At 43.8% G+C, this 25,259-nt stretch overlaps 1 protein-coding gene across 1 annotated transcript in view; it reads right to left on the reverse strand.

Annotated features, from left to right (window-relative positions):
• Positions 1-46: 46 nt before the first annotated feature.
• UBE2E1 (ubiquitin conjugating enzyme E2 E1) overlaps positions 47-25,259 on the reverse strand; it is a 68,190-nt gene continuing 42,977 nt past the window's right edge. The window contains exons 4-6 of the mRNA XM_032488564.1: positions 3,397-3,529; positions 1,925-2,072; positions 47-848 (exon numbers count right to left, since the gene is read on the reverse strand). Coding sequence (XP_032344455.1) covers positions 751-848; positions 1,925-2,072; positions 3,397-3,529 — 379 coding nt within the window. The 3' untranslated portion in view covers positions 47-750. The remainder of the gene's footprint in view (positions 849-1,924; positions 2,073-3,396; positions 3,530-25,259) is intronic.

Below are 25,259 nucleotides of genomic sequence, written 5' to 3' on the forward strand. Positions count from 1 at the left end.
CTACAAAAAACAAAAAAGCAAAAGAAAGGAAATGAATACAGCGCTGTTAGGTGGTGGTTTTAATATTGTTTATTAGCACAGTAACAAATGCAGACTTAAGTAGTCCACAACATATAACCAATCCACTGAGCAACGCCTACTCCACGCCTTACAGATAACAGCTTAAGGTATTTTACTACAGGTTTTCACAGGTCCTGATTCATATACCTCTATCTTTTCACAATAAAGTAGACTGGCATATAAAATAAAATACATAACTACTCATTTCCTATATGGTGTCTTAGAGCCACGGGTCCATTTTTATATATATGAGATGACAATCTCTAAAAGCTGTTAAATATCAATATTCCCTTCCAAGAAGGGAAAACAAATTCCAATTTTTTCAAACAAAAAAGTATGTAGTCTTGGAAGGACTTTACATAAATGGCCATGTGTGTAACCTGTACAAAATTAAGCTGTTTTCAATTTACAGACTACAAGCGACTGAACCCAAATGTCTATTCTTCTTTGTACTCCATTTCAGCTAATACTGCAGAACTAATGACAGTTTTACAAGTTGCTATTAACCAATTCTGTCTACTGTAGCAAGATACCTTAAGTTACAACAAAATCTTAGGAAATAAGACTGAATAATATCTGTTATAGAAATACCCTACTCTTTACCAACTCCCACCCTCCCCCACCCCTTCAAAATCATAAGCAGCTCTCTCTGTGACAGACAAATAACGTAAAGAATTGTGAAAACCCAATTTATGTAGCGTATCTCTTGGTCCACTGTCTGGCCATTCTGTCATGTTCTGCTCTGTTGGTCATATACTGAGTGGCAATACTTCCCACCAAGGGGTCGGCTGGAAGAAAAGAATGTAGATTACTTTGAAGAAAGGAAAAGAACATTTTAAGTTTTAGCAAATAAGTTAGTGACAGCTTGGGAAGAAATGTACGAAGTAGTTGTGATCAAACCACTCCACCATTCTGGAGACTTTTTCCTTCTAGCCTTCAAAAAACCCAGCATGCACACAGTGGGGAAATTCTCATCCAAACAGAAGGCACAAGCTTTAGTGCTGGTCTGGCTTGATCCTCATTTCTCTCGCAGCAAACACCACCCCTTGGAGGGTTTCTGGCTCTTCTGTGTTAGGGTGTGCAGTGTTCGGCCCTAGACTACAGTGAACATCCCAGCTATGTTCTGACCTTTTGTTCAATGGCACCAATAAACACATGACACTAAAAATCGTCAAGTCCTCAGGTCAGGGCTGTTGCAGTGCAATACCATTTACCTCCTCACTGTTTACCCAGAAAGAGCCAAATCTGCCAGGTGAAAACCTGTACTTCTGATTAAGTACAGTGTTTCCCTGAAACCTAAATAGAATCTTTAATAATTAAATTTACGTCTGATTTATCTAGAAAAAAATTTCAATACGAGGAAATTAAGCGCCCGCCACAAACCACAGTCTGGTAAACACCAAGTATACAGCAGAGAAACACCCCTTTCAAAGTGGACCACCACCCAGGAAGCAGCCATGGGGCCAGAGCTGGGTGGACCTGAAGGCAGAGGTGAGGTCAGAGGCAGATGACTCAACATGTACAAGAGTGGTTCTGGAGAACTGTACAGGAAATATGCAAAAGGTGAAAAAAATAAAGGAGAATGATTGAAAATGTAAAAACCTAAAGCAGCCTTACGTAAGTCTTCAGTTTATAACAGCTTGTTCCCAGAATGTATCAATGGTGAACCTGTGAATCAATGGTTGCGTCTTTCAACCAGTAGACTGAGTTCTTAATAAGCACTTTCTTCAAAAAGCAACTGGCTTTGGCCTTTGAAAGCTCGTACAAAAATAAAATCTGAGCTGTATCTTTAGAAAATCTTAGTTTAAGTAGAAAGTATTTTCCAGGTGAGGAGGAATAAAACAAGGCAAAGAATTATTCTTACCAGGATTACAGTCTGTAAGAAGTGAGCAGATAGAAAGGAGAACTTTAGAAATGGTTAGTGCTGGACTCCAATTATCTTTCAATATGTCCAAGCAAATAACTCCTTGACTGTTAATATTACAGTGATAGATTCTTGTCCGAAATGTAACCTAAAAAATAAGATAGTGTTAAAATTTTAAACAGCAAACAGTGAAACTTTTTACTAAATCATCTTTTCAATTAAGTGGCCCTAATTAAAACTTCTAAAGAAAGTTTTTAAAAAGAAATACAATAACAGTTTAACCAAGGCTAATAAGAGACTACTTAATAAAACTGAGATGAGAGAATTCACTGATACAATCTCAGGGATTTTCAATTTCATTTAAAAAGTAATAATAGTCTGCCAACAAAAAGCAAGGTAACTTCAGTATGTCTTGAATTCATCTTTAGCAGTTTTAATGTTTTAAATACTTTTCTGACGTTTCCGTTTGAATAACTAATTGTTTGCTGACCTCTTGTGTTGGCTGCTAGTACTACACGGCTTCCCAGCAAGCTTTAGAGTCGTAATTCAGAGGTACAACATAGTGGATACACAAAGACAAAGTGCTTAGCAAACAATGATCACACACCCAAAAATCTGAAAATTATGTTTGAAGATGAGATTTGTTTCTAACCTTTCTATCAGATCCTGCCCACCTAAACCGCAGGATTCGTTTTAACAGTCTCCGCAGGGTGAGGAGCCAGAAAAGGGTGAGGACCACAGCAGCAGATCAATCAGCGCCAGGTCACAAGAGCCAGGGTTATTTTGGTTAATCTGCTAATTTTTACTTGTGAAACATACTGAATCATTCCAAAGTAAAAATAACCTAAAACTTTACCACCTTTTTTTTTTTTAAATGACAGACTTTCAATCACTTCTTGCAGCTGCTGTTGTACCTTTACTTAGCAGTCTACCCCATCCCTAAGAAGAGGTTTTCCCTCAGACTGTGTGAATGGAAAACCCACAGACTGTTGAGTGTCACAGGAGACAGGTGATCTGAGCAGTCCCCACCCATCCTTGATGAGAAAAACCAGAGCCTGGAGGTGAGGATCTACACTCGACCAAAGGATGACAGGGAGCAGAACCCAAGGCTTTGGTAGGAGATTCTGACTCTCTAATTGTTTTAGTGCATAGATATTTTGACACCATTTCTATCTGTTCAAAAACTTGTCCCGTCAAGTGGGAAACGGGGCATTTACGGGTTGCGGACTGTTACTGTACATAGCAGGACTTTACGCCCCATCAAAACAAAGCACTGACTCTTAGAAACGGCCCCTGCCAAATGAGGCAAAGTCACCCCAAAGAAGCGTTTTGTACCTGTTCAAATGTACTTAGAGATTTGTTAAGATATAACAGAAATCTATTTTTTTGTGATTAAAAACTCAGTTTTAAAAGCTTCGATAATCTTTCACGGGAGTGTGTACCTTTAGCATAAACCAGCGGGAGCATCTTACCTTTGGAGGCTTGAAGGGATATTCTGGCGTAAAAGTGATATCAAGGAAGAACACACCACCCTCATACACAGATCCGGGAGGCCCTAGGATGGTTGACCTCCACTCATAGATGTTGTCGCCTTTGGGACCAGCACTGTGAAGTAATATGTCAGAAGGTGAGTAGATGGTGGCACATCCCAGTTCTTACAGTGTGTCAAGAAAAAAGGAGGGGGCGGAGATCACCTCTTCTCCCTTTTTGTTTAATGTGTGGATTTTCTCCATGAAACACCAGTACCTTTCAGACTCTGACACAGGCTCCAATGACCCACTGGCCTTTAGGTCAAGTAAATGGTAAAAGAATGTTGAAACCATTCTAAGCCGACTTAGCTGTGAAGAAGTAGGAAATCCCCTCAGTTCTCAAACCCTCCTCTTGACACATAAGAAAATGCAAACAATACTTTCCAAAAAAGGAAACACCACTCAGCACACAGAATTACATTAACATAAATTAGTGACAAATTTTTGTTCACAGCTACGTCATTTCTGACTGACTGGGGCTCTCCCTCCTTATTCTCGTTTCTCCATAATTTTACCCTAAAAGGAGTCCAACAGATTGCAATTCTCTTTACAGTGTAAACCACACTGGGTGGGAGAAGGATGACAGGTATCCAGTGATTCAATTTTCGTTCCGGTATATGTTGAATCCTGTATCAGGTTCTCTATGGATTAGTTGGGACGTTTATCTATCCGTTGCCTGTTAGATCCCTGTCATTTACACTTAGTTACGCAGCAGTGGCCACAGAGACCGTTCTGGAGCATCGTGCTGTCTTACAGAGTTCTCTGTATTCAAGCATATTAATAGACAAAAATATAAAAATATGGACCCTCCAACTCCAAGGCCTGTCAAAGCAACTTAAGTGCAATACTCTGATACTGAGAGGAGAGAAAAAGACAAGTTTGGGAAAGGGTATTAGTTATTCATTTAGAAAGATCTGCCCCCAGCAGGGTGATAACATGGGTGGTGGAGTCAAGTGTTCAGTTATGCATTTTCACATTTCTCAAACCTAACTAACCATTCACAGCTGCTTCAAGGGTAACAATGTGTGTGAGCCAAACAAGAAGTCCTCACTTGGAGAGATTTGTACGTCCCAGTCAACATACAGAATAATTTCTACAGAGCAGGCCAAACTCTTAAATAAATGTATGGTGTGAACTGGCTTCATTCACTCAGACACTCACTGATGGCCCGGCTTCCATAACGAACAAGATGATAACTCTGTCTTCAATGTGTCCCTCTGCTAACCGGTTATACATGAAGTTCAATTCCTTCATTTAAGAGAAAGAGAAGATGAAGAGGAAGGGAGGGGGTAAAAAAAAAAAACAACCTAACCTCTAGCCCTATACTTTCCTCAAACCCATCAACGGTTTTTTTCCCTTTCAGTCTGAAATTTTGAGTGGAAGGAACAACAGGAACATATAGCTGAGGGGAGTGAGCTCTCAAAAGAAAACCAGAAGAAAGAAAGTTGGGGAGGAAAAACATGGTGTGGCAACAAAGGAGGGAGAAAAGAAGGCAAAGAACAGGGGCCGGTGGGGAATGTTAGGGCCCAGACTGGTCAGGGGGCAGAAGGATTTCAGATGCTGCCCTGAGCGAGCACTTACTAGCTGTGTGGCCTTGAGCAAGTCATCAGCGTAAACCACCCACCTCTCAGGAACGTTTTGAGAATTAAAATAATACAACAGACCCACGGTAATCTCATTAAACGGTAGTGGTCACCAATAATTATTCCCACTGGCTCAAACAGTATTGTCCCTTAGTATCTCCTTGTGATGGGAATTCCCAAGAAGTATTAAAAACCTGTTTTACATGTATGTAAAGAGAGAGAGATCATTTAATTCACACTGTCTCGAATATTAAGTCATGCAGCAGAGACCATCTGAGTTTAAAAAAAAAAAAAAGGATGACTTCGGTTTTGCGTGACATCTGACCATAGTTTTCATACGGTGGGATGTAGGGAGAGCTCTTCATCAGCCCTCTCCCTCTAAAGACATGCAGTGAACCCTCTAGAGAAAGGGTACTGCTGATTTCTGATTGTCTTGAGGTTAGAACTGGTCCTTGGGCATCTTAAGTCTGCCTACATGTTTGCATCCAGCAGTGTGCTTGGGCAGGAAGTCTAAAGACACCGGCTGATACAGCTATGATACCTTCTACCAGACTGGAGATAGCTGAAAAGTGACTAGGCAGATGAAGAAGACACTAACACAGAGGCTGCAGATAAAAAGACAAACTCTTCTCTTGTATCTAATTCCTGGTACCTAAGACTTAAATGCAAAAAGGCTGTCATTTACTCTAAATCCCTCTTTTCACAGGTGAGGAACCAAGGCCAAGAGAAGCAGCAAGGGCATCTAAAACATGCATCAGCAGCCATACTGTCTCCCTCACAGTTGCGTGGTGATGCTGAGAGCCCCCACCCCCATGCTGCAAAGTAACAGCACAGCCAGTCTAGCCCTGGAGGTGACATGTTGGCATGGGCCCAATTCTGCTGACCCTTGGTGCAGGAAAAAGATAAAAGAAGATCAAAGGTTTAACAGCATACCACTACAGATTTTATGGATTGTACAAAAAACTGGTGGTTTCCAAATTTCATTAGGTTCATCAAAATAATCTATGGAACTTTAAAAATTAAATACTTCCTGAACCTTTCATCTTAGGCCTGCTGAATTTAGACTATCCAGAAGGGGACCCAAGAATCCGTATGTTTAAAAAGTTCCTCTGGTGACTTTAAGCAGGTGGTTTGCATTCAGGAAGCACCTGAACAGGTTGCAGGAAGCAGGACGGCCAGTTTGGAACATAAGCATTAACATTTTACAGCGTGTCCCCTGCGATGTAACTAGACGTCAAGTCAAGATCACTACTTGTCTGCAATCAGCTTTAGTCCTAGTGTAAACTTTTCTGAAAGTTCAGATAGAAGTGTGGAGAATGCGAGTTCAAGAATCAAGTATGCAACATAAACATAACTTAAACTTCAAAAATGGAGAATGAATCTGGGGTATATGTAAGAAAAATAATACTAAGTGGAGTAGAATCAAATGTAGTTGAAATCATACAGCATAAAACAGGAGCTTTTGTCAAAGACTCAATAGCACGGATCCCTAACCTGTGGGTCCTCACCCTGGGAGTTTGGAAATTACGGTGAAGGGTCTGAGAACCCACTGCAAAGACCCAGCAATGCTGCCTGAATAAACACTTTAGGTACCCGTTTTTCAAGGCTGTTATTGGATGAATTAACTTTTTGTCATGCATTTTCTGAATCGTAGAATAAAAAAAATTATGGTATAGCGGCCTGCAAAACTTTTGCTTTTTTTCCCTTTCCACTCTCACTGCAAAAGTTAGGATCTCCTGGTCTAGAGGTGGGCAGACAGAGCCCTGGTGGGAGCACAGGGGGAAGGGGAGGGATGCAGGTGGAAGTCAGCAGCTCTCAGAAGGCCGCTGTCAAGGAGGAGCCTCCCCCAGGCTGTTCAGGGAAAGGTCTGTGCCAGCACCCCACCTGTTTCTCTGCGGAACGACTGGCTGTGTTTACCCTCGGTCAGCACGCCATTCCCGGCCTTCCGCCCCCTCCCTTTAACAGAGGATACTTTGGTTTCACAGTAAGAAATGTAACTCCAATTTTAAACACTGGTGGGAGTTTACTAGTCAGTCTTAAGTAATGAGGAAGTGGACAGTTCTGAACTGAAAGATGGGGGGTTGAACTTAAGATGTTAAGGAAAGATGGGAACAAAAAACCACGTACTCCTGTCTGAGGATACTGAACCCTGACTGTGATTGGGGTCTGCACGCAGCTGAGACTGAGAGGGCAAAACCTGAACACGCCTCTGCCTCTCAGGGTGTTTCTTTCTGTAACAAAAACACTTTTGAAAATCAAAGTGTAATACATAGAACTCTTACACAAGGCAAAAAGAACTGTGCTGTTAATTCAGTTTTTTCCTTCTAGTCAAAATAAATACAGCTGCGGTAAATAAACATTTTAAGGAAAATAATAATTTCTACTTGACACAATTTTTTCTTTTTGTAAGGGTTTCTGACTTCATGCAGATACACCAACAATGCAGGGGTTGTCAGGAACCACAACGTGTTGTTGGCACAGGAAGGTGGGCTGGCTGGCTGGGAGGCCCTGTGTCTCCACCAGCAGACGCAGCGCAGCCCAGAACCCGCCTCATGGCCGTTCCCAGCCGCCCGGCAACCCGGGGACCCGTCTTCCTGGTGGCCGCGGGCAGGGCGGCCCGAGGCCACAGTTCTGTCTCATTAACACTATCTTGGTAATTACACAACGCAGAGCTATCAGTTGGTAGTAACTTTTGCTTAATGCATATGGTTTTAAGTAGAATTTGAACTGTATAAAATGTAATTAATACAAGTCATTTAAGATGTAATCCTAAGAAATTAATAAAACCAATTAAAAGAAACTGTCATTAGAGCAATCTTACTACTAGAATCTGATGTGTACTCTGGATTGACTTAAACATTTCCAAGATAACCACGTAGGCCAATGTTTAAGCTTCATTTTGTTTTGTTATGAAATCATGTTTTTCTCATTCCTTCCCCATTCCCATCCTCAGTACTAATTCATTCCAGACTATACTGTGCTTCCATTTCAAGTTAGAAACCAAAGCTGCACTTCAATTTTCAAAAGGTATCACTGATTTCTTACAAAGAACATCCTGAGAGCAAGGCAAAAATTATAATCCATTTTTAAAAATTATGTTTCAATCCGATCAATTTTTAAATTTTTATTGGGAGCAACGACCCTTGCTTACAAGCACAGAAAACCCAAAATTCAGATGTTATTTAAAGCATAATCCTAAAAACCTTAACTATCTGGTCTCACACCCTAGAAAAAAAGTGAGGGATGAGAGGATGGGAAGCTAACATGCCACAAAGCAGCATGTGGACAGCAGCAGCAGCAGCGAGGGTGGGAGGGGGGCAGCTGTCAAGTGTGCCAGCGTATTCCAAGAAGGGGTAGAGGCCCAGGACCAACCAAAGGAGCAGCTCGGTTCTACCCACCTAAACACCCCAAATAAACCCGACAGCATCCCACGGTGCAATGACTGACGTTTCATACACACAGAGAACTGGCACATGGAGTGAACTTCATCATCCCCAGAAGAACAGATGTGGCAGACTGCTGCCTGGCTAGTCCACGTGCTTTCCTCTTCTTTGTAGAAGTGTCAAGGTAAATAAAGCAAACTAGTTGCTTATATGAAGTGCATCACTCACGTCCCAAAGTCCCCCAAGCCCCCACATTTCTACAGTAGCTTCAGAGCAGTGGTTCTCAATCGGGGGTGATGTCGCCTTGCAGGAGGTGGACGTCACAACTAGGACGGAGGGTGCTACTGGCACCTGGTGGGGAGACGCAGGAAGGTGCACCGGGCAGCCCCCCACAAGAAGAATGCTCTTGGCCCCAGGTGTCAACAGTGCCAAGGCTGAGAATCCTGCCTTAGGGAAAATGTGCTCTAAATTCAGCTAGCAGAAAAGAGCTTCAGTCTGAATCTCTACTGTCCGACTCCAGTGCCATCCTCTGATGTTTTACTGCTCAGGGCCTGGTACAGAAAAAAGCATTTATTATACAGTAGTTATTATTAAAAGTTAGATTGGCATATGCCCCAATGCTCTACAGACCCCTGCTACTCAAAATGTAGCCCCCAGACAAAGAACATCAGCATCCCCTGGGTGTTTACTAGAAATGCAGACCTGGACTCCACCCCAGACCTAAAGCATCAAAATTTGCATTTTAACGAGGTCTCCCGATGATTCCTAAGCCCAGTGAAGTTTGAGAAGCCAACTACGGAGGACATTAAGTGGTAATGAACACCGACTCCGCTTTCTAATCTTCTAGCTCTAAGTTACTATTTGTATTATCTAGCTCCCTTCTTCACTGTCTAATTCTTCGCAGGAAGAAACAAGTATCAACCTGCTGCTGCTTCAGCTCTGTTGAGATCAACATCCACAGCATGCACGGAACTCAGGCATGTTTACAGGAAGAGATCCACAACCAGAGCTGTGCTCCCCACAGCAAACACACCGCCCGAAGTCCATTCTTAATTTACTCTTCTTTTGCTAAGAAATTCACGAAGAATGTGATAAAATAGCATGAATCCATTTTACCAATCTACCAGAAGGAATCCTCACCTTCCACAATCACCTCCCGGTAGACACACTCTCTAGGGAATGAAAGCCGCCTTTCTCCGTGGGATCTATTTAACACAACCAGAGGAATTTTATAAAACAAAAACAAAAAACGTGTTGTCCTCAGCATTCCTTCATAAAACAGTAGCCGCCTGTAATCTAAGAGTGAGTAGCAGAAGGAACTTGAAAAATCAGAAAACCTCACTGAAGTGACCACCAGGCGAGTGACATGGCTTGGTGAGGGCTATTAAAAAGGAGGGCACAACCACTGTCACAGTCCTTCCCAGTAAGCGAGGAGCCTCCTCATACAAACAAGGTGGTGCAGCCTGGCATGTACGTCAGGTTCCTGGCCCCTGGAAAGAACTTTCAGACCAAGGGCCAACCCAAGGGACTCCCCAGAAGAGCTGGTGCTCACATAAGAATTCGCATCAGTGGTCCTCTGTGCATCTAAGCAGGTGTGCCGGAACAGAGCGGGTCCAGAGGGTGCGTTTGCCTACATGTAAGAGGGAAAACTAACTCAAACGTAAAACTGGAAACAGTATGATCCATGTCCCTAAGAAGCCTCCCCACAAAGCCCCCGAAGTCCTGTTACGCCAACACTGAGGAAAGGGCACCTACGGTCTTCCTCCGGCAGGAAGTAGACAAACCTAAAAGGAATTTATACCATACTCTTCATGAAGCCCTAGGCTGGTGTGAGGCCTGCGGAAGCTGCAGAGTTCATTTCTGAAATCTGTTCCAAATCAGAAGAGAACAGACTGCCTGTAGATGATTTACACAGAATGCTACAGCTATGTGGGCGCACAATCTTACATCGGATTCTAGTTTCTAGAGAGTAGTAATTTTCCTCACATACTACAGGGCTTGTAGGCCTAATAGCAATTAACAATATTTAACTAGCTGGTCAAAACATGTGCCGCTGTGCAGATTACATGACGGCGTTTCCAGATAGGTGAAAAAACAAAACACCATAAAAGCTCAGTCCTGCCCAGCTAGCCATTCAATTGGCATTTTATCTTACATGGTACTGCTTTAGAAAAAAAGCAGCCACAGAGCCCTTCTGGAAATTTATATTCCAATTCTGAAAAAGAATTCGATGCACACAGAGTAAGGACACAATTTTTTAAAAAAAACCTAGTTTCAAGATAATTTGAAAGATATTCCAATAGGGACACTGAAAGAACTGCAGGCCTAAAAACCCACGTGGCCATCGGGTTCCTTATTCTCAACCAGGGATGGCTAAGTACTGAGTTTTTAGTGAACTGAGCTATGCAGTGTGCTTTAACTTCGAGACTAGTGGTACAGAAGTGGGGGTAGGCAACAAGCAAGTGAAATGGCAAAGCAGCCCCAAGCCAAGGGCCTAAAAAATCAGGTGGTGGGGACGACACACAGGAATGATTACGGAGAATGAAAAGGTGCCCAGTGTCTCAAAAGCCACCTTCCTATGCAAGGTTGAACAGGTCGCTAGTCAGGATTAAGGAGGAACAGACCATAGCTCTTTTCTGCAGGAACTACACAAGCCTGACCTAGAACAATTCTAATTTGTTTTTTTTCCCAGAGAAATAAGAAAAATAGTCAGAGCACAAGCTCTAAGGTGATTACCCATCCATTCCCACTAAAAGAAAGCAGGGCTGCTGTGTCTGCCTTAGCATCAAGTGGCTGAGCCCTGACTTTTCAGGGGCAGTGCTTGTATTATTAGCATATATAAATCAGCCATCTAAGTGAGGACAGCTGACCCTTGAGCAACACCAGTTTGAACTGTGAGGGTCCACTTAAGAGCAGATTTTTTTCAATAAATATACTGGAAAATTTGGGGAGACCTGCGACAGTTTGAGAAAATTCATAGCTGAATTGTGTAGCCAAGAAATACTGAAAAATTAAGAAAAACTTAGGTATGCCATGAATGCATAAAATAAATGCAGACATACCTACAACATATAAAATAAATGTTAATGTTTATGTTATTAGTAAGGTTTCCGGTCAACAGTAGGTTATAAGTAGTTGAAATCTGGGGGAAGTTGTGCAAGGGGCCCCCAACCCCTGTGTCGTCCAAGAGTCAACTGTAACCGGAATCAACTGAGTCCAGTTCTCCATCCACAGGGTCTGCTGAGCACAAGCAGCTCTTCTATCAGGATGCTAACTGTACTGAGGGTAAAGGAGAGGCAGCTGGGCGGAAATCGAGTGTCCTGTTTAGACTTTTTAGGGGGTAAGGCACACTGTTAACACCGGTACCTTCCACACATTTAGTGCTGGTCCTCAAAAGCAACGGTGTCACAAGGAAAGCTATTTAAAGACCAAAATTCTCAAAAAAGAACTGACTGGGTTTTACTCAATTCTGAGAAAAGATTCTAGAGCACATCGTTGGCTACGCAATTATCATAAAGGTTCCCATCAGCTCACACTTACCGTCTGTGCAGCCCCAGGTGGGGCAGGTGGGGAAGTGACAGGAGTGTAAATGCTCAGAAAAGAGGTTCCGTACCTCGTCAGAGCCCAGGGAGCTGCCTGATCTATTCTGCTGCAGTGCTTTTTGGGATCATTTATTACATGGTGTGAATTCTATAATTATTTTATTGTTTGATAAAGCTTTTATTTAATAATAATTTAAAATTTTATTGCCCTTACAAGTGTTCCAGTTTGGATGTTATATACTTCATCTATCTATGAGGGGCCCCTGGCCACATCCCCGCACTGCCGATTGACCTGGAGCCCCCGCCTGGCTCCTGATTCTACCATCTTGCTGCCTTTCTGCTCTTCATCCTCAGCCCGCCTCCTCCTTCCAGGGCTTTGAGTAAACACCGCAAGCAGGCGTCTCCCATCTGAGGTCCAGCTCCCTACAACTTCCCTCCGCACAGAGCGCATGTGGATTTGGAGGATGAAACGCTTTCAGCTAAAGCTGGCATTGACATTACCAGGGAAAGACCAGATGAGCAGTTTTCCGCAAGCCCACAGGCCAAAACTGTTTTCACAGTTCTAAAACACTATTTGCCTTTTCCCCTCTCCATCTCCCAGTCGTACTGTGCAGTCTTCCTGAGACTGCGTGCAGTGTGACCCAGGAACCGTCTGAACGCAGAAGCACACAGGATAGTCCTTACGTCAGACGTTAAAGCAATGTGTAAATGCGGTAAGCGGTACCATTTGTCTAGGTTTTTTATATTTGGAAAATGGAGTATATGTTAACATGTTTTTTGTTAGTTTAAAATAAATTACTAATATTTTTTAATGTTTTGGTTTTAACTTTGAATGCAGTAAAAATCCATAATTAACCACATAAACAAAAAAGTTCTTTGGTGTTTGTAATAATTTTCAGGAGGGTAATGGGGTCCTGAAACAAATGAGAACTGCCGGGTAAATTATTTTAAAATAATACTACAGCATAAGTGGCTAACCATTGAAACAAGTGTCTGACTCATTCCCATCAGATATTAAAAGAAACAAAACAAAAACTAAAAGCTTTAAACAGGTGCTAGAAGGAAACAGAAGTGAACAGCTTTACATTGTGGGTGGGGAGACATTCTTATCTTGACACCCTGCAGCCGATGCCCTGGGTGCCTTGTCCGCGTCCCCAGGCCCGAGGTTCCAACAAGCTTCTGTCAAACACCAGCAGCCCTGTCTCTACCTCTGTGTCTAAAAGCTTTTCGGTCAGTGGCAACGGGCAGGAAGTGCAGGTAAATTAACGCGGTGGTAACTTTACAACACAACCCACAGATTCTCTGACACGCCTCCAAGAGGTAGAGTCTAACTGCCCTCCCTAAGGGAGACAGTGTGACTCCCCAAGCTAGGTCATTTTTTAGAAGGTGAGATGGTCTCTCCCTTCCCCCAGGCTGTCTGTCTGTGCACCTAGGAAGCCCTACATCCCACATAAGAAGTCTGACTAACCGGACCTACATCCTGGAGAGACCATGCGGACAGACGCAGAGTGGGGGAGGACCGAGGACCCCAGGTGTCCCAGCCCCCGGTCACCTGAGTCCTCCCAGCCCAGTCGGCCCCAGACATATGAGGTTGTGATGGAGGCCGCTGTTTTACACTGGTAATTTAGAATGTTCTTGTAAGACAGCAAGAAGTTACTGGAACACTTCTCAAGAGGAGCCTTCGAACAACAGCTGATTGCTGGGCGGGACAACCGGGGCAAGCGCTTACCCAGGTCCCTGGAGTTCCCCCTTGGGTGCCTTCTGCTGTGGGAGCTGGCTAAGAAGGCATCTTTATGGACAGTCTTTTCTTCCCGTTGCTCCTTCCTACCTCCACCTGTGTTCCTTACACGACTGAACTACCTGCATTCCAATCCTCAACGGTCTCCTTCTGGGGGAACCAAAGCCCAGACACCAAAGAAGTTACACACAGAGGAAAACATGAACATACGTGACTACCGAAAACTGAAGATCCTTCACAGAAAGATACCAGAAACAGTTTATCGGGGGGGGGGGGGGGGAGATATCGCAGTGCATGATTACGGGTTAACATCCTGACTTTGGAAAAACGTTAAACATGCTAATAGCAATGGACAAAAGTACACAGGCATTTCTCAAAAGAAACGTATATGGCCAATAAACAAATTCTTAATCTTACTCAGACTCAGAAAAATGCAAATTAAACACGAGGCACATTTTTCCTATCAGGACTCACAGAAATGTAAGGCTGAAAATCTGTGTTAATTGTATGATGAAACAGACACTTCCATTGCTTGTGGGGGAGCAAATTAGCAGTCCTTTTAGTTTGTGAGTAGGCATAACATATTCAAATATAAACCCAGGATACCCTTTGACACAGAAATTCTGCTTCTTGGAACTTAACCGGAGGAAATCACTGGCCATGTGCACGTGGCTACAGTATCAGGATATTTATAAGAACCTTCTGTATGATTTAAAAGTTTTTGAAACAAGCTAAATTATCAACAGGAGATAAGTTAAATAAATTGTAGTATGCACACTCTGCAGCTCTTAAGAGAGATGAAGTCTGCACACTAAACAGGGTTTAAAGAAATCCATACTGGACGCTTAACTGACAAAGCAGGTTTCCTGACAGCAGGCAGAGCAACCTCACTTCTGTAAGAAATCCAAACTGTGAACAGAGATCACACCTACAGGGTGAGATGCAGGGGATTTATTTTCTCCTTTAAACAGATCTAAACGACTGGGATTTAAAAAATGATCATGTTTCACTTTTACAATAAGAATGTATTGCCCTTCTACAAAGGGTAGGAGAAATAGAATCTAATCCACCCAGAAGCAGAAAAAGTAACGGAGAAAGTGCAGTAACTACGGTTCCCCTGGGGTGAGGAGGGTTTCTGACCAGGAAGCCAGTGCTTTAAGGGTCTAGGGGACTGGCGGGTACTCGATCTAGGCTATCTGAGCCCGGTTTCCACAGACTGGTTTAGAACAGCATCACCAAGGAGCGGAGGGAGACTTGACAAGTTCATTCCTGCTCATTGAGGCCGACAGTTTCCACAACGACCCACTGGTTGACCACATCTCTGGGTGAAGAGCTCAAGTAAGTCAGCCATAGGAAATGACTGTGACTGCTCCCATCCCCAGCTCGGAGACCTGTCATAAAACCTTCCACCAACATTCACTTTGCAAGCTTGGACATACCTAGCTGAGCGGCGCCATCACCCTGCCCTGCCGCCACCTCCCTCCTCTCTTCAGCTCAAGGGCTCTCTCCTACCCGCTTCTTTCTGCCTTGATCTCAAAGGCAGAGCTCAGAGACTACAAACCCTCCCGATGGTGCTAATCAAAGAGGCTCACACTTCCTGCAACAGCAGGAGGCAGGTACTTTTCAAAGTAAGGCAAGGGGATCTGACAGACCACTTGGCAGACCCGCCTACCAAATACCAGCTGCTAGCTAAGATCATCTGTTCAGTTTGTCCAAAGTCTATCTAAAGAGTCAAAACATCCAAGACTGAGGTGGGTGAATTTAACCGTATGTATATTACACCCTAATAAAGTAAATGAACATTTATCCAAGTACAAGCAAAACAAAGTTTGAATTCAACTCTCCAGAACTTACTAGATATGTTTGTTCTGACCTAATATACGGACATTTAAAATATCATTCCAAGAACCAACGTAAAAAATAAACGTAAAAGCGGAAAATACCCAACACTTTGCAGAGAAACATACCATTTCCACAATCCTTTCATAAACTTTGACTTTTCTGATCTTTACCCAAATCTTTTGTATCAGGAACGATAACATTATCTCCATTTTAAAGATGGGTAAACAGATTCAGGAGGTTAAGTGACGTGTTTGTACAAAGTCCCAGAGCTAGAAGTCACAGTTCCGGCCAATGCGATCCAGGCTTTCCTACACTGGTACTCTCTCCACTGTATTCACAGAGCTTCTAATAAAACTGCCTCCTCTGGACTCACCGCCAAGTCCATTTAATCACATTTACTAGTCTGCCTTTCCTACTTTATTATTTCATTTCTCTGTCCCATTTGGATGGAGGCTGGAATTAAACAGGAACAAGAAAATCTTGTGATCTGCTAAGAGGTGTTACTAAAATTTCTTAAAAACTGACTCCCTTTATTTGTAGAAATGACTTAACTGAACATATATACATACCACACGGAGCACTTAGTGTGGAGAAGAGGGGATTGTGCAAATAATGTGACAACTCCAAAAATGATGAAAATCTCCAGCTTGGCCAATCTCCTTTTTCCTAGCTGACCTAGGCTCTAAGGCTGCTCTCTCCCTTCTGAGTAAGATGGCCCACATTCTGCCTGTGGAATATCTTCTAAGCCTTTCTCTTGCCTTTTAAGATGGCCTGCACTCTGTCTATGGAGTATGTATCTCTCTGAATAAATCTACCTTCACTCAAAACACAAACAAAACACACACACACACAAAACTCTAGCTTAATTAAAATCAAAAGATAATTTTGGGAAACAAGCATGAGTTCAACCGAGTAACAGTCCAAATACTATGCTCCTAAACTGCAGAGAGAAAAAGAGGGGGGCTTAAAAACAGGTATAGAACATGACACCTACTTTCCCAGCTCAGAAGTTGGTTTGGTCCCGGACGTAGCCCAGGAATTCGGATCCGCTCCGCTCCGCTCCGCTCCATTCTAGCTCACAGCGGCACCGGGAGGCCCCGCGATCACGAAACGACCTGCACTGAGCGGAGGTCAGCCCCTGCCCGAGGGTGCGCCACCTCCCGCTGCTCAGAGCTCTGTGAAGCTGAGGCCTCCGCAACCTCCCGCGCCTCTGCAGGATCTACAATTCAGAACCACCAGGAAATTGCAGGTCAGGGGTGAGGAGAGCTATTTACTGCACTTGGAGTCGTGGGCTGCTTTCTCGGCCCCCGCTGGCCAGGAGAGAAAGGGAAGGCTATTCATATTTGCAGAGGGCCAAGAGGCTGAATGGCTGAAGCTATGCCCTGTGTGTCAAATACAGGGCTGGGCTCGGAGGGGAGGTCTGGCTGCTTTCCCACTGCTGAATCTCACGGCCAGGTCTGTCCTGCTGTCTACACCCGCCCTTCCGGGTCAGCCGGAGCAACAGAAGCTTTAACAGGTGCTGCAGCCGGTGCCGAAGAGGCCCAGGTGTCACGTCCACATGTGACGTTTCACAGCTGCCCAAGTCGCCCAAGTCCAGTACCGGGACTGGTAAGCAGACACACAGGACTGTCACCGGTGGCCACCGGCCAGCCACCTTTCTGGCTTGTAAATGAACACATGTAATGCATATGTAACCTCCTGCTAGTAACAGTCCCTTCCTAAAATGATTCTAATCATTTAATACCGAAGGGAGTACAAAGCATTATCCCCAAACAGAAAAGGGTCCTGACAAAAATGTCAGCTAGTAATTTCCAATTTTATACGAAATACACTCTCAGAGAACTAACTGCTGAAATATATGCCTATTCAGGATAAGCTTTACAGAAAAGGCCAAAAAGCAAGAAAAGTTCTCATTAAGAGGCGAGGAGGCCGCACAGGACTGTAGAACAAGGGTAAAGAATAGAAATACAGGAAAATGAAACCCTAACCTAAGGAGGGAATTAGCCACCTTGGAACACGTGCACAAAGACAGTGACTGAATACATGTACCACCTTCAATCTCTTCTCCAAGCTCCACCAGCAGGACAGTCAAGAGATTTTCTAAAAAGGCATAAACCCAAGAAGATGGGAAGAGCAGGAAAGGAGGCAAGGTCAACAGAAGCTGGCAGACAACAGACAAGTCGTAAAGGACGTGAGCCATCGCAGACAGAACCCTGAACTGGCTGTCAGGAAAGCTCAGCCCACGCCCACCAGCCCACACTGTGTGGGCCATCACGCCGCATGAACTCCCCAGAAGCGTCAGGAATTTGAGGCGCCTGTGGAAGTTAAAAGCGATGCAGGGAAAGGTTCTAGAATAAGGACTGGGTCCAACTGGATACGAGCAGAGTTCTGAGACCCTCTAGGACAGGTAACTTCTCACCACTTGTCCCTCAGCATCACCCCAGCCGAGGTCAGGCCAGGTTCAGCAAGAGTCACGGGAGACTGGCCCTGGCGACTGGAGAGGAACCCCCCCCCCCCCGCTCAACTGCCGGCCATGAACCCTGAGCATCCTGGGTCACAGCCTCCAGAGACCCTGAACTGAGGACCAGCAACGCTGTGCCCCGACTCCTGACCCACGGTAACTGTACGTCCTAAATGTGTGTATGGTTGGGGGCTGCTAAAGTCGCAGTTATCTGTTACACCGCAACAGAAATCCTGTCAGGCTGAGGTTTATTTTAGAGAGGCTGAAATCGAGGGCCTCAGAACCCGGGGACACGAACGTGGATGAGGGCAGGGGAGTGACGCTGGCCAGTCTCCATCCTCCGCTCCCACCACACAGCCTGGCCCTCATGTCCCAGGCCGGCTCCTTGGGGCAACGAAACAGCCACAGACTGACTTTAAAGGCTCCCCTAAGTGACGGCTACCCAAAACATGGCAAACAAAGAGCAAAACAAACTGCAAGCTGATCAATTAGATCAGAAATTACAAAGGAAATGTTTAAATAAACTTATCATTAATATCCAGAGGATAGAAGATACTGCTTCAGTGAAACAACAAAATGGCTAAAACAAAACAACATTCAGAAAAGATGGGTGTGTGTGTGTGAGTGAAGGTGGTCAAAAAGCACAAACTTTCAATAATAAAATAAATCCTGGGGATGTCATACACAGCACAGTGACTACAGGTAATAATACATTTGAGAGATCTTGAAAGTTCTCATCACAAGAAAAAAAATTGTGTCACTGTGTGTGGTGATGGGTATTAACTGAACTTACTGTAGCAATCATTACACAGTATATACACATATCACATCATCACATTATACACCTTAAACTAATACAACGTTATATGTCAATTATATTTCAATAAAACTGGGAAGTAGGGGAAAAAAGGAAAAAGAAGCTTTTGGAAATTAAAAATAAAGCAAACAGAAACATTTAAAAATGCAATAAAGGGTAAAGTTGAAATCTTTCAAGATAGTAAAAAAAAGACAGCTAAAAATCAGAAAGAAAAAATATAAAAATTAAAGGATCATAAAAAGGTCCAAGATTTGAATAGTTAAGTGTGATCCAGAAGGGATAAACAAAGGAAGTCCAAAGGTTAACTTAAGAAAACTTCCAGGACATAAGTTTTCAAATTCAAAGGGGCACAGTACACTGTGGGGAAACAAACATATCAAGTTTTCAGGGAGAAACAACGTACAAGGAATCAATCAGCTTGCCTTTGGATTTGAACAGCAACACTGCGGGTAAGTGAAAGAGAAAAGAAACAAGGTTCAATGGAGAGCAGACAGAACAGAGAGTAGAGAGCATATCCAGAGAGGCTAGTGGGATAGCCGGGCACAGACTGAGCAGTCCTAGACTGGAGCAGGTCGGAGGCTCCAGGACAGACTTCTTCAGATAATAGGAAATTCATATAATACCCAAAGCACCTGCCTGTCTTTTGAGGAGGTTTAGACATTCGTGAAAGCATCTGAAATTGTAAAAGTATGGAGAAGTATGGGGTGGGGAAGGAGAGAGGCTGTAGGGAGAGAGGAAGAGGAGGAAAAGAGGAAGAGAAAAATTAACTCCAGGAGGGAAAAGTTATGCAGGAAAAAAGTAATCACAGTTTGCCACCCTGGTACACAGTACCATGTACAGCTGTGAACAATGTTCACACAGTAGAAACGGTGCTGTAACAGTGACATAAACAAAAAGAGTATGGGAGATGAAAAGATGATCAGTATTGCTAACTGTTAGAGAAATGCAAATCAAAACTACACTATCACCTCACACCAGCCAGAATGCCCATCATTAAAAAGCCTTCAAACGATAAATGCTGGAGAGGGTATGGAGAAAAAGAAGCCCTCCTACACTGTTGGTGCAAATGTAAATTGGGGCAGCCATTATGGAGAACAGGATGGAGATTCCTTAAAAAACTAAAAACAGACTCACCATATGATCCAACAATCCCACTCCTGGGCTTATACCCAGAGGAAAATATAATTCAAAAAGACACATGCACTCCAGTGTTCACAGCAGCACTATTTACAGTAGTCAAGACATGGAAACAACCTAAATGTCCACGGACAAATGACTGGATAAAGAAGATGTGGTATAGATATACACAATGGAATACTACTCAGCCATAAAAAAGAATAAACTAATGCCATTTGCAGCAACAGGGATGGACCTGGAGATCATCATTCTAACTGAAGTGTGCCAGAAAGAGAAAGAAAAATGCCATATGATATCACTTATACGTGGAATCTTAAAAAAAGGACACAAATGAACTACTTAGTATTTATAACTTAGATGACTGATTTCTTGAATACATGTAAGCACATCTGACTGTCCTTTATTACTGCATTCTGTTGATTCTTTCTTGTGGTTGGCTTTATTCCTTTGATAACCATGTAAGTTTCAAAAGCTAAAGCTCTAAACTGTTCTTAGACACAATGAACAGTACATACACGTATATTAAAAGAATTTTAAATAACAGAAGAGAGGTGATAAAAAGCAATAGAAAATACATTTAAAAGAAAGTATGGGGGGGGTAGCTGGGGAGGAAATAACTAGATCTTCACCACTCACTCTTGTGAATCTAGAGCTGCTGCCAAAACTGAAAGAGCAAGTAAACATGGACACGCCGCCTAAAAACAGGGTGCTAAGAGCAACACAAGCAGCTCAAAGAGGTGCCAGGAGCCGCCCAGAGAGCAGAGCGTGGGGAAAGCTGCTGGACAGCTGTTCCTGTGAAACAAACCTTAAAGCATTAGACTCTCTGGATTATGTTGGTATATAATTTTAATAAAAATAAAAACTAAGAGAAAAGATGAAAAGGAAAAACAAAGATAACATCTTAAAACCCTGTGACACAGCTCCTTTATCAACTCAAGCTCCTGCAAGCACAACAGTACATGGCACTATGAGCTATTTTTCCAAATGAGCATCCAACTGGCTCCCAGAAATTAAGCATAAACCACTGGCGTAGTATTACGGACTCCCTACATACAGTTTAACGTACAGTGCACCATACACAGTACAATGCAGACTAAAATGGAAACAGAAGTACCACACAGGAACAGAGATGGTCCAGAAGTTCACTCTAAGGAGAACTGGGGAGGTTTCATAGTGTAACGGAATCTACGTTATGCTTAAAAAGCCAAGTGGGCTTTCTTCAGGGTGGGGTGGGGTGGGGGGACCAAAATGAACAATTTTGGTACAGAGATGTGATGTGTGTCTCCTGCAGGAATCTAGTCAAAAATGGAACTGGAATGACTAAATGAGAATAGATCACAGAGGACCTTAAATGCCTACCAAGCAATTTAGGTTTTAATAGCTTTGCATTGCCTACAGGAGTGTAGCGAAAACAGTCACTTTTAAGAAGCATGAAAACCCCAAACACTGAAAACATCAACCTATTCAGAAATAGAAAGCTACACAGTCCACCTTCACTGAACGAAGCAGAGAGCCTAATTAAGAGGCTTTGAAATCTAACAATCTGGATTAGAGCAGTGACAGCGAGAACAAAATTGTCTCTGGGGAAGTCACTTCATGGTAACAATCCTGAAGGGTTATCAATAAGCCACAGATCCTTTGACTGTATCAACACATTCACACGCTGTCTCTCCCTGGTTTCCCAGCGATACCGTTAACCAGAAACCCCAAGCTCCTTTCCAAGTACGATCAAGTAGCACTTAGTACGTCATTATTTGCTAAATAAACAAAACGTTGAGTTTATGTACATGATCTTGTATGTTCAATGTATTAACATTTCAGAAAACAACCAAACCACATACTCTGATTTTAGCTGAGAAAATACCATTAGCTATATGCTTGATTTGCTTGCTGTTATAGGCAATGGTTTAAAAATATAGTGTACCTGCTATTTTAGGTCTTGTCTATTTATTTCAAGAAGTTAGTATTCAATATTCTTTTAAAAGCACTCTTAAATGGGTTTATGGCTTTGTTTAAATGGGTTTATGCCTTGCAGCAAATAAAGGTGCAAGTATACTGGTAGGAAACACAGTTAAGCAAAATGAATAAAAAGAAAAAAAAAAACAGTTTATCTAGCAGCTTGCTTGGGTTGTGCTTCTATTCAGAACCAGGGCTCTCAAGTTTAAAGACTCACCAACAGGCACATTCAACACCACGTAAGCATGAGATAAAACAAACATCAACAGAAACCTGGGACAGCCATCAATGTTCACCACTGTGCGGTTCTGTGAACAGCACGCCCGGCACGAAGCCCTGGGGAGGCAGACCAACTAAGACACCGCTGAAAGGAGAGCACAAAATCAGAGCAGGAGGTTTGTTTAGCAAAACAACGAAGTTAGTGCAGTGCAGTCAACAGCCCTGGAGCAGCAGCGGCAACCCCACAGAAACCTGATCGGGGACAGAAGGTCCGCGAGCTCGGCCAAGGTGAAGGCGCCCGAGGGGACAGCTGCTGGCGCGGGCAGGCAGCCAGAGCCTCCTCCTCGGGAGACCCTGACGCTTGTGCTCGGGTGGCACGGCACGGAGGACTGGCTCCAGGAGAGAGCCGCCTCCTCAGGAGGGAGTCAGGAGGCTCTGGGGCGCCACCCAGGGCAGCAAGAGGGCAGCACAAAATGAATCCCAACGTGTTCCACGTAGAAACCAATTTGAAAATGTCTATTTAGACAGGAGTATTTGTTCAACATTACGCAAGGTACAAAATTTCTACAAGATTCACAAAGATGTAAAACTGCCATTAGAAGGGCCAACAATAGATGACTGAAAGAGAAGGTGAACTGAAGACGGGTAAAGGGAGCCAGGTGGCTGTGAGCTCCAGTACAGGGGGCTCGGAAATGGGCCCACGTAACGGCTTCCCAGGGCAGGCGTCTCCCCTTCACACACACACACACACGCACACACACACACACACTCACGCACAATCAACACAAGAGCGCCTTCCCTCTCGCTTGTGACAAGTATTTAGAACAAGTTTCCCAAAACGAGCGGCCTCCGCACTGGAGCTCAGTCAGCGGTTCTCACCCGCAAGTCCAAGACAAAGCTTTCACCAAACGGTAAAGAATAAAGGGAAAGGGATAAAGTACTATGTTTTCCATAAATTTTAATTTACTCAACTAAAAGTTTGTCCTTCGTTCTAATGTCAAGTTCCTCCTATTCTGCAGTTTTGTTTTCAAAATCCTTGCAAGATGAGATAAAATTAGCAGCCCGCATCAAGCCCCCACGAGCTGGAGTCGCCAGGTGACTCCTAGTGACAGCTTCACAGCCCCGGGTGGTACCCACCACAGCGGTGTCCACGGGAGAGAGGACTGGCCCCAGCCTGGGGCTCCTCTGGCCCAGCCCCTGTCCGCGGTCCTCAGGCCGCAGCCCCTCCAGAGGGCCCAGGCAGGGCCATGCCTCCCTCTCACCGCCAAGGCACCTCCATAGTTCAGACTCGCTCCTCGGAGGAACACACTGGACGCAGTTTCCACGGGCATGTGGAGCTTCCAGACCACAAGCAGGCTGACAGCACACGGATGAGAGACAGCCCCTCCGAAGTGCAGGGGATGTGCGGCCTTTGTGCCCAGCAATGTCCTAAACAGAGTGACTGTGACTTTGTCCTGGCTGGCACACACCTGCAGTCTGACAGGCAACCGAAAGGCACAGCGTTGGAGAAGAGCATCTTAAAGCACTGAGCGCCTTGTCCCTAAGGGCTCCTCACTCAGCCCCACCTCTCTGCTCCCTCTCACTTCAGTTCTTCCACCGGGACGTTTGTATCTTCACTCCTCCTTCTTTTCCCCTTTCATTTCAGAATACGCGCTTCTTTCCAAGATAAACGTGGTCTATCAAATTTCTCTTTCTTACTTTATCAATGAATCTAACACTTGGTTACAAAAAGTTCAAACTTCCCCATGCAAAAAGAGAAACAGAACTCAACAAAGCCTAAAATAACCCCCCCACACCCCTCTATCACCCTTCAAGCTGCCAGTCCAGGGTCCTCCTGCCCTTTAGTGCCAACTCCCTAACTCTACCTACATCGCCACCGCCGAGATTTACCCCGCTTTACCTGACTCTTCTGCAGTAAATGTCTCTTAGAGGCTAGCAATGAGCTTCCAGTCTCAAAATTAAATGACATCTCCCGCTTTCTTCACCAGCCTTTTTGTCAAGAACTGACTGACCGTGCCTTCTTAAACCTTTCTTGCCAATCATGACACTGCTTTTCTGATTCTCCTTTGACCTCTGAACTCCCTGTTCCCCTTTCTAAAGCCCCTTCCCTGCTGATCTACCAAGGCAAAGGGACAAAGCCAGCAGGAGCTCGCCTTGCCATGGTATAGAGAGAGGTGCATTGCAGGGAAGCGTCTGGATCCACGTGAGACCTTGGGGAGCTTTACTGTGTGCATCAAGGGAAGGAGAAAGGGAGAAAGCAAGTCAGAATCTGACACAAACGTGGCAGGAAATGTTAGCCTGCTGTCTTTACAAGTCAGTGGGCCCTGGCAACACACTACAAAAATACTATTTACTGCAAAGCAACGACTCAAACCATATTCCAAATGGAGAGAAAGCTTTAATGGTTTCAATGCTTCACTTCCATAAAATCTGTTTTAAGAAAGGGTTACACTGCTTTCAAAAGTTTTAAAAGTACACTTAATAGTATGATACAACTAAACACACAGTACACTTTAAAGTCAGGACAACCCTCAGCTTCCTCAACTGGACAGCAGGGCTAATGACACCCTCACACCGCGTCACCGGGCTCAGCCTCGAGAAGGAAAGGACGCGCCGATATGTAAGGTGGCTCTGACCCCAAAGCGCTATTCAAACCCACACAATTATTTTAAAAGCAGTAAGTAATAAAACTTCCATAGAAATAAGGACGGCTTACTTGGGTATCAATAACAGCTGCCACAAAAATCTACAGCTACGTTTTGGCTTTCCAATAATCCAGTTACTTTTCACTTCACAGGTCAAAATTGTAGTAAAATTCCACATAATGAATGAGGGTATCACACTGAAGTCAAATAATATAAAAATTAACTTACATCAATTAAGCTATGTACTAATTTAATAAAATTGAAAATAAAAAACACTAGTAAGACGGTGGAAGTGCATGTTCGTACCCTTCGTTAACCAAATACAGGAAAAGAGATGTTTTAGAGAGCTACCTTTTCAAGCCCAAGGACTGCTTTAAGCCTGCTTTAATTTCACCACCACACAATGAACTCTTTTTTGTGTTTAGATACAGATTCACAGAGTAGGTATTTTAGGTCTGTAAGGTGGAAAATATTCCTCATTTT

The sequence above is a fragment of the Camelus ferus genome, chromosome 1 (genome assembly GCF_009834535.1).
Source record: "Camelus ferus isolate YT-003-E chromosome 1, BCGSAC_Cfer_1.0, whole genome shotgun sequence".
In the NCBI taxonomy this organism is placed as follows: Eukaryota; Metazoa; Chordata; class Mammalia; order Artiodactyla; family Camelidae; genus Camelus; species Camelus ferus.